The sequence below is a fragment of the Podarcis filfolensis genome (assembly GCF_964270895.1).
Source record: "Podarcis filfolensis genome assembly, chromosome: 2".
In the NCBI taxonomy this organism is placed as follows: Eukaryota; Metazoa; Chordata; class Lepidosauria; order Squamata; family Lacertidae; genus Podarcis; species Podarcis filfolensis.
This window is the reverse complement of record NC_139605.1, coordinates 29,452,132-29,466,204: the sequence shown is the minus strand read 5'-3', so window position 1 is coordinate 29,466,204 and position 14,073 is coordinate 29,452,132. Positions and strand designations below refer to the sequence as shown.

The following is a 14,073-nucleotide window of genomic DNA, read 5'->3' as shown; positions in this document are numbered from 1 at the left end:
AAGGAAATGGGGAACACTGCCCTTGCCTGCTGTGCCCATAAATCACCCCCTAATTCGAAAGAAGGGGGTGAGGGCCCTAGGCAGAATGCCCCTGTGTGGACCTCGGCTCTCCTGGACGCTGTCTCTGATCGCGCACTAGCTGCAGCAATTTGGGATAATTAATTACAAAAGAAGCAAATGCACATATTTCAAGTGCAGAAGGGGAGTGAAGTCTGCTAATTTAAGTGACCTCTGCGAAAGAAGACGACGGGTTGGAGAAACAGGAATATTTTACGATGAAGATACACCAAAGGCTGGGTATGTTGACAACGGGACTGAATGGGGGGGGGGAACCTTTTTTACTTTCCTTCTATGTGATTTACAAGAACCCCTCCTCATTAGAATCGTCGGTTGAACTGACCCAAGCAGAGTGATTAAGGTCTGTGTGGAGATAAACTTTAACCAAAAGTATGCTTTATGGAGATCGAGAAGCAATAAGAGCTTTTGGAATGGCGCAGCAATTAATTCGGAGTCGCCATCTTGCCAAAGGATTTATAGCCGAGAGAAGGAACGGACTTGTTTTCAGACTGCATTCCTGGTGAATCTCCTCAGAGGTTTTGAGAAAGGAGGCAGATTGGTGAAGATTAATGACGCTAAGACTGTTTTGATGTATGGAAGTGATATTACAGTACATGGAAAACGTCTGGATATGGCTACTGGATAAAAAAAATAATATCCACGCAGGATTACAAACTGTCTAACCAGCTTGTGGAGACTATCAGAGGTCACAAACAGAAAGGAAAAATATATGAAAATAACAACAAGAGATGTGGAAAAACAAGAAGAAAGGACTGGATAGTACTGTGAACATCATAAGGTTAGATTTGTGGACATTAAAACAGCAGTAAGAAGCAAGAAGTTGATTGGATCCCCTTCAGAACTTGAAATATGGGTACCCCCAACAAAAATTTAAAATTTGGCTGTGTAATTTGGAATTTATGTAATTTGGTTTGATTTGATGTGATTGGTCGGTTAATAAAAAATTATTCTTAAAAAAAAAGGTAATGGGGCCCTTTATTTGTCCAGCTGTCCTTTGTCAACAACAAATTGTCGCTGTTTTTGTGTTGAATATATGCTATATGGTAATTTATGGACCTATTAGGTATCTAAATCCATTTGCGCATAACAAAATATGTACGGTACATCATAGGAGCCTACACAACACAAAACACTGTTGCTGTATTTAGGTTTTATTTTATTTGTTTTTCATCTTATATTTTGGAAATGTACACCCAGTGGGTTTTTTTCCTTTAAATTTTTTTGGGGGCCCTAAGGGTGTGGGGCCCTAAGCTATAGCTTGTTTAGCTTAGACGTAAATCTGGCACTGCCTGTGTGCATATATTTCCATGTTAGAAGGTACATTTACTTGGGTTTCTTTGGTAGGACTGCATGGGCTCCTGCTTCCAGACGCGTGTTTACTGTGGAATCGGTGCTCTTGCAAGTTTTATTTCCTCAGCATCCCCAAGATGGCCTTGCCTGCTTCCCCACCTTCGCCCATTTACCCTTCTCACGGCAAATATATAAAGCTGACAGTAGCCCACCCCACCCATTTGTGGCAACGGAAAGCAACCCAGCCTGCAGCGCCCGCCTTCCTCGTATCTGTGCACTTTTCTGCGCGAGGGAATCGCCGCGCTACTACTTCTTGAGAGCGTGAGGGGAGGAGGTGCGCGCTTGTTTTGTGTTGTGTGTTTATGTGGCTGCTCCTGCGCGTGCCCTCCCCCTCCCCGTCTCTCTCCCCCGACGGCAGCGTTGCTGGGTAGGTGGGTGAGTGACTCATCCTGCCTTTGAATGGCAGCCCTAAGCTTTATAACGGGCTGGAGCGGCCCCGGCTCCACTCCTGCTCCTCACGGTTGCTGCTGCCCTGAGGGGAGCCCTGAGCAAGGCTTAAGCGCGCGGAGAGCTGCACACGCAGCCCCGGGGAGAGAGAACAGAGGAAGCCATGAGGAGCCTGAGCTGCGTCCCGCTCCTCTTCCTGCTGCTCTCCACGGGGGATTCTGCAGTTATCACTGGGGTGAGAGGGGCAGCCTCTGGGGCGAGGGATTATCGCCACCAAATAGACTTGGCAAAGGGAGTGGAGGGCTGGGTGGGGGTGTGACACCTTGCACGAGAAAGGAAGGACTGGGGAGACACGAGTTAACCCCGACGGCTGGAGCGGGCGAGACAAGTGCGCGCCTGTGCGCCCTTTCTGCCGTCTGAGCCTGGTGGCTATTTTGGCGGGAAATCCGGGATTGGCTGAAAGCAGCACCACCAGCCGAGACGGGGTGGCGGGTAGGCGAGTGCTTTCGAGAGTGCGAGAGGCAAGAATGGCTTTTAAGTGTGTTGGGGGGGGGGTTCTGTGGAGGAAAGGACCGACGAGGCGCGCTTTTGGGGAGGCGTTCGCCTGAAACGAGTTGCTGAAGTTTATGGAGTGAGGCGTGCCTGATCCTGAGGCTTTGCGTGCGTGCCTGGTGGTATCCGGCTGTTGTGGGGTGGCTGGAGCTTGTCCCCTGGAGGATTATGAATATTCTGGGGAAAGAGGGTTGGGACGGGAGACAAAGGCGCGCTCATGGCAGTCGCCTCCCGCACTGACTATCTGCTTTAACTGGCTTGTTTTGTAATTTAAGGCTGGGGTTGTCCCTGGGCGGGAGTTGGGAGCCAGCTGCTCTTGCGCCGTCGCAACCTGTAACTCCAAAAGCTTCCCCCAGCTGCGCTCAGTTTGGAAGTTGAGGCAACTGTGGAGAAGCGTTTTTTGTTTTGTTTTTTTTCTGGATTCGATACTCCTGTGCTGAGTTCCTCAGAATCTTCCTTCCTCTGTCACATTTAATTTCTCAAGGCAGGGGAGATGTTCACTCAGCTCCGGAGTCCGGGAGAGATTCTCACCTACGTCCACCCCCTCTCCCCGTTTCAAAGAGACGTTTTAAACGATTCGCAACTCCCTGTTGTCGTGCCAAGAAACTTTTTATATAATCGATTGTGGGGAAGGACGACAACAAGAGCCTGAGCAACACTTTGAAAGGTTCATTTTCTCTTAAAAGCTCCAGCCAGGTATTTCAGCTTACAGAAAGACTTTGAAATCAAAGTGACTTTATAATAGCCACATTTTTCTGTGGCTGGAGGGTGGATAGGCTGCAATACTTTTAGCGTGTTAAGATTTTCCCTACTTCTTCCTCTGCTAAGGGCTTGGCTATTCCTTACAAAGTGTTGTTATTGACAGAAGTTCTCTAAACGCATTTTTAAAAACTGCTTTATTTAACAGTTGTCTTGGCTCTCTACTTTAACTGCTCTATTTTTCCCCTGCTTTAGATTGGATCCATTGTGCCTTTGATCTTGAACCTGTTTCGTAGAATCTGTTTCCTCCTGCAGTTTGATTCACTGTTAAGGTCCAGGTGACAGAAGGAAAGAGAGGAGCAGGAGGGGCAGGATGGAAGCTAACAAGTTGCAAGACTTATATGACATACTGGCAGTGCTGATAGATTTCTAGCACCATGAAGGAAATTGGGCTCTATAAGTAAATGCTGCACAGATTCCTTCATTCAGTACAGAATACTGCACTTAATAGCGGGTCTCTTCAAAGGCGCTTAATGTGGCATTTTTATTCTCCTCTGTAGTTTGGCACTTGGCTGGAACTTATGGCCAGACTCAGTAAAGGAGTACAGGAACAACCTCGTGTCTGGTTCCTCTAATACTTTCTATTTTATTTTACCATTGCATGATACTTTATTTTTACAGGTGTAAATACAATTTCAAAGAAATTAGTTAAATGACCACCTCTATATTCGGGTGGGGTATGATCCAGCCTATGCTGGCTTGTGAAAGAAGTAATCCAGTGGTAGAAGCAGAGAGCGAATCTTGCGTATGACAGCAGCATGTGCAGGAATAATTTGACAAGAAACTGAATTGTATCCTTGAGCAGGGTTCCCCTGACTTCTCCAATTGTATTAATGAAATAATAAAAGGAACAACTGTAAGATAGAGTAATATTTGTGTTTGGGATAAATCTCTTTTCTTTCTCCCTGTTAAATATACACTATCTGCTTAATGCTTGAGGGCAGTCAATGCACATATGCTGATTTCTGAACATATCATGTTCTTAATGCTTACTCAATCAACCTGCAGCCTACATGCTGCTTAGATACTTCGGTAATTCAGGGGTATATGAATATCTTAAATAAATAAATTCCAAAGAAAGTCCCTCTTTTAAATCTGTTATTTTTCATAATGAAATGGTTTGAAGCTTACCTTCTTGTCCTTCATCTCAAAGCACCTAGGTAGCATAAGCCCTTCACACATTGGGAGTTATCCTGACGGGAGGTGTGTAGGGACCAGACCTCTGAGAACATCTTAAGATGTGTGAGGAGGCTCCTCAGTGGCCTTGAGACTGAGGGAGGGGAGAAAGTAAACAGAGCAACCTACCCAAAGCATCCTAGGAAAGGAAGAGACACCTGGAGTCAGGGCTATTCTTCTAGAAAAAGAGATGCCAGAACTCACCATGAATGCCAAGCTCCTCTTAAAATGGCAATGGCATCCACCTGAGAGGTGCTGGTACCCAACTGAGAGGTGCCAGAAATGAGTTCTGCCAAGCTCTGGCTGAAAAAAGCCCTGCCTTGACTAAGTAGAAAGGGCAAGATGAAAAAGTGACAAGGTCAAGAAAAGGACTTTTCATCTACTGCTTTTAGCCTTTTCAAATTACCCGCCTGGTCTCTATCTGAAAGCAGAGAATTTCTGTGGCAGCAATCTGCAGTGAAGAGCTCTGTCTGGTAGTTTATATTGTGTGGTTTTTAAAAAACAAAAACAAAAAATAAAGTAAATGTGCAGCAATTCTTGCACACATAGGGACGTATCTAGGATTTAACTCTGCCCTACAAAATGAACTAGTGAATAGAACTGAAATTTCTACAATGTTAAGAATATATATGAAACATTAAAATAGAATGAAACCAGCTAAAATCCAGTTAATATTTCAGTATTTAGCAATTAATATTTTATACAAATCTTAGGAATTGGTTTTGCATTTCTTTCCCTGTTGACATGTAAACTAACATAACCTTGTGCCTCATCTCAGAATTCAAAATAAAATTGTAGTAATGACTTTGAATATTACCATACAACCAGTTTTTTTAAAGCTACCATCTATTATGTAAATATGTGCTCTGATATCAATTTTCTTATTAAAATTACATAATATTTATGCAGTAGAGTATAATTATATTCATAATGAACTGTTCTAAAGTGAGCATTTGTTTCAGTGGACAGTAATGTTTCCCTCAGAGCCATTATCTGTTCATAAACACTTTCCTGTGAATCTGCTTATTTATGATGCCATTGCTCAGCAGAATCTTATAGAGCTTCACAGTCCAAGTATTTGAAATGAAACAAAAGCAAAGTTATTTTTGCAGTGCAGTCCTAACCATGTCTTCTCAGAAACATGACCAACTAAATTCAGTGGGATTTGCTGCCAGGTATATGGGGTTAGAATTATAGCCTGAATGTATTCCTTGATTTCACTAAGGCGGGTGTGGGGAACTTTTGGTCCTTCAGATGTAGCTGACCTCCAACTTCCACCATTGCTAACCATTGGACATGTTTGCTGTGGCTGATCGGAGTTGTAATTCTTCAGCATTTAAAGAGCCAAAGGTTCTCCACATCTGCACTTAGGGCATTTTCACAAACCATTCAAAATCCACTTTGGCATTAAACTGATCTTAGCCCAGTCTTAGCTGACTCATCACCTTTGTTTTCAAGTGAAGTTTCTACTATGAAGTTGTTTTTTATTTTAAAATGATATAAGATAAAAAATATAGACAGTCTATACTCAGCCTGTCAGCATCTTACAGATACAGAGGCAGGTGCCTTGTCTCAGCTGTAGTACTTTCATGCTATTGTCATGACCACAGAGTTCATCAGCACTCCAGATACAGAGCTGGAGGCCGCAGATGCATCAGCTAAGGAGCCAAGCTGAGGGTTCCAAGCTTCCTACTCATTTTCAGAAGGCCATGGCACCTGTCAGAAACCCACAGAAGGAACTCCCATAGCTGTAGGACTCAAGTCAGGAGCCTCACAAGTGCCTTCCCTGAAGAACCTGATACCTATCACTGCACTTAACTGATCCTGCAGTACAGGGAGCACACTTGGAGGGAAGCTGTGGGATGCAGAAGCAGCGCTGGCCCTTTTAAGACTCTGAAGTTCATTCTTATGGTGGTTTTAGGTGGCACGTGGTATCTGTAGGTGGCTAGCAATATCACTTTCTCCTTTTTGGTATCGTTGTCATGCTCTCCAACTTCACGGATCTTTGTATACAGAAACTGGCTGCTCATGCACAACTATGTATGAGGATTTGTCCAGGGAAAGTGACCTTTGAGGAGAACAAGGTGTCTGTAATCAAACAGCACAGGAGTAGTATACTACAACTCACCTGCCACACATTAGCATGGATTTGTCTAACAGGCATTAAATCACCAGTCCTTAAGCAACCATTCATTCTACCAGTCTAGGATTCCTGCTGATTTTAACATAATAAAACAGTACAAAGACTTTTTATTTACAAATTAAAAGGAAACTGACTTGATGGACAAGGAGTTTTGGCCTGTTCTGGTCACAACAGTATGGAAGAGGCAAGGGTGGGAAACGAACACGCAGGAGACTTTAGAGCTTGAATGAATCCTCATTTTGTCTGAAGGTTCTCCTGAGTAAATTTTTATATAAAGTGTTAACCAAATATTTTGGGATAGGATGTTCAATATATTTAACATTTGATGCCTGCCAGTCTTTTATAGCTGACATGTCATGGTATTTACTATAACTATGGTCAGCATGAATGCCTCAGATTATTCCCTGATAAATTGTGGCCTATGTGTGTCACAAATGAATAAATACTCTAAGAATCTTCTTTTCAAATCGACTTTTACCAGAAATTATAAGATAGACAATGAATAACAGAAAAGCTTTAGGCTGCAATCCTATTGTCACTTACATGAGAGTGAAATCCATTAAATTCAATGGTACTTCTGAACAGGAATGACTGGGATAGTGTTGCACATGTTGTTTTTATGGAAGTTGTAATTTATTTTCTTAAATTTCTTGTGGTTTTGTGTAATTTTGTTCTTAGCATTCTTAGATTTTTGTAAACCACTATGTACTTGCATGAGTAAACCACTATATACTTGCGTGAGCAAGCTTGATTTAGAAGAGCTTCAGTTCATATCCAGAGAAACAAGCTCCAGTGACTTGTTCCATTTTTAGCTACAGAGTTATGGCTGCTATAAATAAATCAAAACATTAAAAGTATTCTAATAGAAAGAAAAGAGGGCTTCTGCTTTTGTTGGACCAGATTAATATTGTTTTTGTGTTTCAGAAGTGATTGTAGGCATCTGGTGGATCTTACCTCTGCCTGAACATTGAGACATTGTATTGTTAAATATCACAAATATTTGCTCTGCTATTCTGTGGCATAAAAGCTAATATAGAACCTCTTGCTATGCATGTTTCTTTTGGCAACAAATAATCATTTAACCCATCATCTCATTCTGTCTGGCACCATTCATGGTATAAAATAATTTAGTGGCCTGGATCCAACTAAATAATCCCCACTGGTTTCAGTGGGGCCTTTGTGGCTGACTTTAGCTGATGGATCCAGACCACAGGTTATCTTTACTTGAACTGACGATGGTGGTTGGAGGAAAGACAGCATGTGACATTTGATATGTAGGTTCCACCTGTTAAGATTAAAAGATTTCCAATTACTAAATCTAAGGATTTTTAATTTAAAGAAACAAGCAAACTTGCTTCAGCTTCTAATGGGCTATATGACCATGTGAATCCCAAACCCCACAATTTGCTTGTGTTAGCAAAGCCTCTTGAAAATATACGCTTTTAGATGTACAATAAGATAATGGGGTAGTAGTCCAGTTTATTTTTAGTAATTTTACTTATCTAATACTGTGTGTCTTTATTATGTTTAGGCTTGTGACAGAGATCTACAGTGTGGTGGAGGCATGTGTTGTGCTGTTAGCCTCTGGATTCGGAGCCTGCGGATGTGCACACCAATGGGAACCTTGGGAGAAGACTGTCATCCTTTGAGTCATAAAGTTAGTATTTTTTTCTGGTACCTTGTGTGATACCGTAACTGACAGGGTAGAAGGAAATATGAATATATTTTGTTGTGAGTCAAACTGCATAAAATATTATCCATTGCAAAAGTGCAAGAACATATACTTTACAGAGGAAGTTTTCTTTTTATGGAAACAGCATCATAAGAACATACGCAAATAAATATATTACTGTCAGTGTTATTCTGTAAGAGGTCTTAAGGTAAAAAAAATAAAGTCCAATGCTTTTCTTTCACATTACAGAATATAAGCATCTTAAAACTATCCTTATACTCTTGTTTCGTATAAGTGATCATTCAAACCCTGCTGATTTCCAGAGCTATTAATCATTTGAGTAGGCAAATTGTTCAGGTAATAAAAGTACCTCATTGCTTCCTTCCAGAGGTTGGAATCCAACATTGTTTTGAGTAGTCTTCTGATCACATGCTTTTCTCTCATCTCCTCTGCATCTCTCCTCAACCCTCTAGGGCAGAATTTAAGGGTACACAAGGGCGATTTGGGGTGGGGCATCGCACATGTGATGTCAGGCTAAGGTTACCAGATGTGTTTCAATGAATCTGGGGACACTTATTGTTCGCTACATACATGTGAATGCTGAGAAAGCTGTAAATCTGGGGACTATCCCTGGGAAACAGGGACGTATGGTAACCTTATATCAGGAGTCAGAAGGAGCCTGGGGCAGAGCCGAACATGGCAAATGGCAGAAGAAGAAGGAGCCGGCCACTGGAGCCACACTACGCTGGGCTCCATGCTTCGCCTTCGTGCTTTTTGAACACCTCCAAAATATTCAGGGAGGCTGAAAGAGATCAGCCCCAGGAGCTGGCACTGCTGTTCAGGTATTTGGGGCCTGTGTTGTTTAGCCTTTTAAACACTAACATGAGCATCTTAAATTGGGCCCAGACACAAACAGGCAACCAGTGCAGCTGTTTTAAAAGAGGGGTTATGTGAGATCTAAATGGAACTCCAGCCAGTAATCTGACTGCTGCATTTTGAACCACCTCTTCTTTTGGAAATTATGCATGGTCTGCCCCCCACCGCCCCGCCCCCCACCGCCCCCTTTTGAGAATATAGTCTGAGAATATAGTCCAAAATGTTTTGAAAATATTAAGGTTCATAGCTTATGGTTGTACTCTCTTACCATTGCTAGACTTTATGACAATACTCTGTTCCTAACCATATCCACATTTCACTATTGCACCATGCACTTAGACTTACTGTACTGCTCCGCCTCTTTTTCTTGTTAAGGATATAGCTCAGTCTCAGCTTTTAACCTAACAATGGAGCTCTCTTCAACCTTTAAGTAGCATTGGCAAGACCCAACTGACAGTTTGACACTCAGTTGCTTGCTAGTACCCTATGTACAAATCATTGGTTTTTCTTCATATTGTTGTATCTGGGCAGACAATGGACAGGATAGTCCATAAAGCTGCAAGAAGGCACTGCCATCCTTTTTCTCCCCTAAATACATTCATGCTCATTCCATGCAATGAGGGGTGGAGCCATTACCTTTATTCCCATTTCTTTCTTGGTCTGCTGTTAAAGAAGAAGCAGGGAAGAATGTCACTGACTGCATATTCTTGAAAATCTTGGTCTTGTTTTGTATTGTTTCTAGCACTGGTTCTCAAAGTATTTACTGTTCAGTAAAATTAGTCCTTGCAATTTAGCCTTGAAGCTAGGGCTGCCATACGTCATATCCAGAATACTGCAGCCGATGTTCCTCAGAAATAGCTCAAAATCATCCAATTTATTTGCAAAAAAGCTCATATTATCCATAGGGGTTACAGAAGACCATTCAAAGTGTCAAAACACTGACATTCCCCATTTGTCTGCTGGTCAGGTACAAAGCAGACATATTCAATTTCTATTTTCCCTCACTACCACACCACTGAGTTTAAACTTGATCTGCAAGGACAAGCCTAAATTGAAAGGCAATTTTGTCTTCATACTAGATTAGCCTTGAGTGCCCTTTGTTAAATCACACATGGAGAGCTTGTAAAGTAGACCACCAACTGATATAAGCTGATCAGAGATCAGTAAAGGCATACTGCTTAAATCAGAACACAGATTAAATGTTAGTCTTTCAGATAAGATTGAGCTGCAATTCATTTAGCCCTGCTACCACTTCTATAGATTTTTTTTCTTTCCATTAAGGTGAATAAAATATTATTTGTGCAACATTTTATAAAGAAAAAAATACACAACATGATGCTTTGACAATAATACTGTAATGCAAGAACAAAATGCATTGGTCTTTGAGAAGAAAATCTGACACACACAAAAGGTTTTGTTGACCCCAGTGAATTGTGTTATTCTGATGGGACTAGATACATAATCCCAACCAATTATTTGCAGTAACACTATGAAACAGCATTATTGGCAACAGTTTTGTTTTTAGAGGAAAATTTTGCTGTGGGTGTATGATTTGGAGAAATGCATAATACCTCCAAGCCCATGGTTTTTAGCAAAAAGTAGGTCAACCATACTTGTAAACCATGTTGCTAACATGGTACCCTTCAAACATTGTTGAACTGCAACTCCCATCAGCCTCAGTGGCCAGAGATAATGAGAGTTGTAGTCCAGAACATTTTGTGGGCACCACATTGGCTACTCCTATCCCTGCCACAGATATCAAACAAACTGTAGAGGTTTATAGCAAAGCAAACAGGAACAGGAGAGTAAGGGAGTTCACACACCTGACTAGGCATAGATTTTGGCATTTACGGTTATATGCTCCTCCAAAACTGTACTGCTTCCCAGCTCAGTTGTACAAGAGGAGAAACAATAATAAGGCATTGGGAAGGGGTATGCTGCAGTAAATAGCATCATCCTATTCTTTTGACTTGTTACATGCAAAATATTTTGGCTACTGTATATACAGACAAATTGTATATACTGTATATACAGTTCAACTGCCTGCTTCCATTCCCTTCCCAGCATCATCAATATGGAGCAGATTCTGAGTCATTCTGAAATAATTTTTGAAGCGTTGGCTCAAGTGTCTTCATATGTATTTGTCCTGCTTACATCATAATAAAATTTGATTTTGACTTGTGTTTCTCATTGGCTGAAAGTGTGGCATTGCACTGAGCTGCACATAATCAGCTCCTAAACCTCTGACTGAAAGGAATCCATTTGGTTCCATTTTGTAAAAGCAAGGTATTCTAAAGATGAACAGATTTATCTGCCCCATTGAGAAAAAATTCTGAGGTTTTTAACCAAAACATTGGGCAAAAATAAGGTGAAACCTGCCTGTACAGCTGGTAGGTAAGAATATTTTTGAGGCCCTGTGCAATCTTACAAGTCTCATGCCCTATTACAAGTCCTATGCTGCTCCTGTTGAACCCATTTCCTTTTTTTACAGACAAATATTGAGTGCTGTTTCCAGGAAAGCACTAGAAATATTTATTCTCCCACAGGTACGACATAGGTATATGTTGTTGGATGATCCTATTGGAAGGCCCAATCTGAAGCAAGGTAGCATATGTGGGATAGCAAATACCAACGCTGTAAAACTTTGGATTAGGTCTTTGCCAAAAGTGATACTCCCATTGGTACACCATAATAATCTATACCAGACTTACTGCTCTTTTGAAATGATGGTTGTGCACACAGAGGATCAGTTTCACATTATATAGTTAAGAATAAACACCAAGAGAGGAAAATAGGTCAGTACACCTGTAAGGAAGATGGGATATGTTTTTGGGGATCCCTTTGAACTAGTTTAATATACTAGTGTGGAAACTTTAGTGTTAATGGCAGGCACCTACTGTTGAGTTGTCTTTGCCTTCATTTCTTTAACATTAACTATTTGATTTCAGATTCCATTTTGGGGGAAGAGAATTCATCACAGCTGTCCATGCCTACCTAATTTGGCTTGTGTCTGGATTTCTCCTAGCAAATACAAATGTTTACCGGAGTTCAAAAACGAAGATATCTTTTTCTAGCGAAAGCATGGGGAAGGATTCTGTGCCGTTACTGTATTCCATGTATTAAGATCCTTACTTGTTATTGTGATGAAGTCATTTGTCACTGGAAATTTTCCAATATATTTTCTTGCATTGTAACCATTATCATTTTTATGATACCATAGTTCACGGCAGCCAAGATGTTTTCAGCTGGACAATTTCAGGGAGTTCTTCATATTCTTAACAGCACAAGCTAATATGTGCTGAAGTAGACCTGTACAACTTGAGACTTGCCAGTTCAAACATAGCACATCAGTCATGTGTGGCAGACTACCTGAGGCTCAATAAACCTTCTATTTGTGTAGCCCACAAAAACAGGTAACAAGAAGAAACTGGCAGGCCCCAATGCATCATTGCTGTGTTGCATTTGGCTTAGATCACAAACTGTGCAGACTTATACTGAAGGAATAGTACAGATAGCTCCTCTCTCCTAAAATCTGGCCTGCTTAAGGATGATCAGGTTAGCCATCTAGAAAACGGATGTCCATAATTACCAAGTCAGTTTACATAAATTTGCTCAAGGTTTTTCTGAATCTACCAAGATTGAATTAAAGTATTTTGCACTGCAATATAGGGCTAAGAACAAGACAATTTGTTAGACTATGATAATCCAGGTACATATTTGTTGTAATAATTATACTATTTTACATTAGAAATAACATTATTTTAAACACTTCAACTGTGTTCTTTACGTTATTTAAAAATGACAACCAGCACCAAAGCATTTAAGTAATAAAAATACTGTTTAAAATTAATACACTCTGAGTATGAGAAGAGAAAGAATGCTTTTCGTTTTATTTGGCATAAACTAGCAGCTTGTCAGATATTTGAAGTGTACTTTATATATTTTTTAAAAATCGGAAAAGTCTATTTAATTAAAGTACATGACTTGTTATGTAATTATAACAATATCACTATGTAATAATTCTGTATCAGAATAATGGCAGTATATTTATTTATTTAAAATTATATATTTATTTTTGCACTGTGGTCTTTGATTTTTTCCAGTGAGTTACTGTTATCTATCAACACTAAATTGAGAACTTATGTACGAAAGTATGCATCACTCAAGATTTCTGTGAACGTTACCATTAAATTTGACATAAGAACCTCCTATACAATTCAATGCTCCATGAAAAATTATAAAATGCCATAGAAGCTGTCTTCAGTCTTACTTTTTTTTTTACTTATCCTTGTTAAATATAACACACACAAAAAAGTAACAAAGTAATCCTGTGCATGTTTATTATGAAGTAAGCCCCATTTAGTGAATTGAGGCTTATCTTCATGTGCATAGGACTGCAGTATAGTATTATACATTTCCTACATTCGTAGCGATTCTATGTGTGGAAAGCTGGTGCAAAGTGTATCTAGACAATTGACATGCATTTATTTGCCCGAGTCCGCAGTGTTAAGTAGCTAAGGCCAATCACATCAAGCACATTCTCTTTAGCTGATGTCAATAAGGACCAGTTTATACCATCAGCATAACCATGAAGGGAAGCAGCATTCCCTGAGCTATACACCATGTTAGGCTGCTGGTGGATGGCTGCATATTTAAATGCTTCCTTTAAAAAACAAAACTGGTATGTAGAGTGAGAAACACATGAGAAAAGTCTAGACTGAGCTTTTCCAAGATACCTTTCTTTGTGTAGGACTGCATTCGTTGTGAGGAAAGTCCAGAAAAGTTTTAACATTAGATTCTGCTGACTGCATAAACTGACTGAGATGAGTAGGAAATTCATCACAACTTGGCTCTGACTTCTCGTCCCAGTATTTTTGAAGGCAGACGAAGCACACCATGTCATGCATCTTAGGTGTATTTCTGATAAAAGAATGTTTGAAAATCCTTGGGTATCAGAAGTCAGCTTTAGACCAAGTATAGTAGAAAAACTGATGATTCCAGAAGCTGTGCAGGATAACCAACCATAGTTGTGTTGGGTGGCGACTTATAACCTTGCACTCCATGGCTTTTTCTTCCATTA

At 40.5% G+C, this 14,073-nt stretch overlaps 1 protein-coding gene across 2 annotated transcripts; it reads left to right on the top strand.

Annotated features, from left to right (window-relative positions):
• Positions 1-1,842: 1,842 nt before the first annotated feature.
• On the top strand, positions 1,843-13,047 carry PROK2 (prokineticin 2). Of its 2 annotated transcripts, XM_083596207.1 has the most exons (4): positions 1,843-2,050; positions 7,977-8,102; positions 11,485-11,539; positions 11,942-13,047. In XM_083596207.1, the coding sequence occupies exons 1-4, from the start codon at positions 1,979-1,981 to the stop codon at positions 11,989-11,991; spliced, it is 303 nt and encodes a 100-aa protein (XP_083452333.1). In that variant the 5' UTR covers positions 1,843-1,978; the 3' UTR covers positions 11,992-13,047. The 2 variants fall into 2 exon arrangements, with proteins under 2 accessions (XP_083452333.1, XP_083452332.1); XM_083596206.1 differs by lacking the exon at positions 11,485-11,539 and having other exon boundaries at positions 1,850-2,050; positions 11,942-13,042.
• Positions 13,048-14,073: the final 1,026 nt, after the last annotated feature.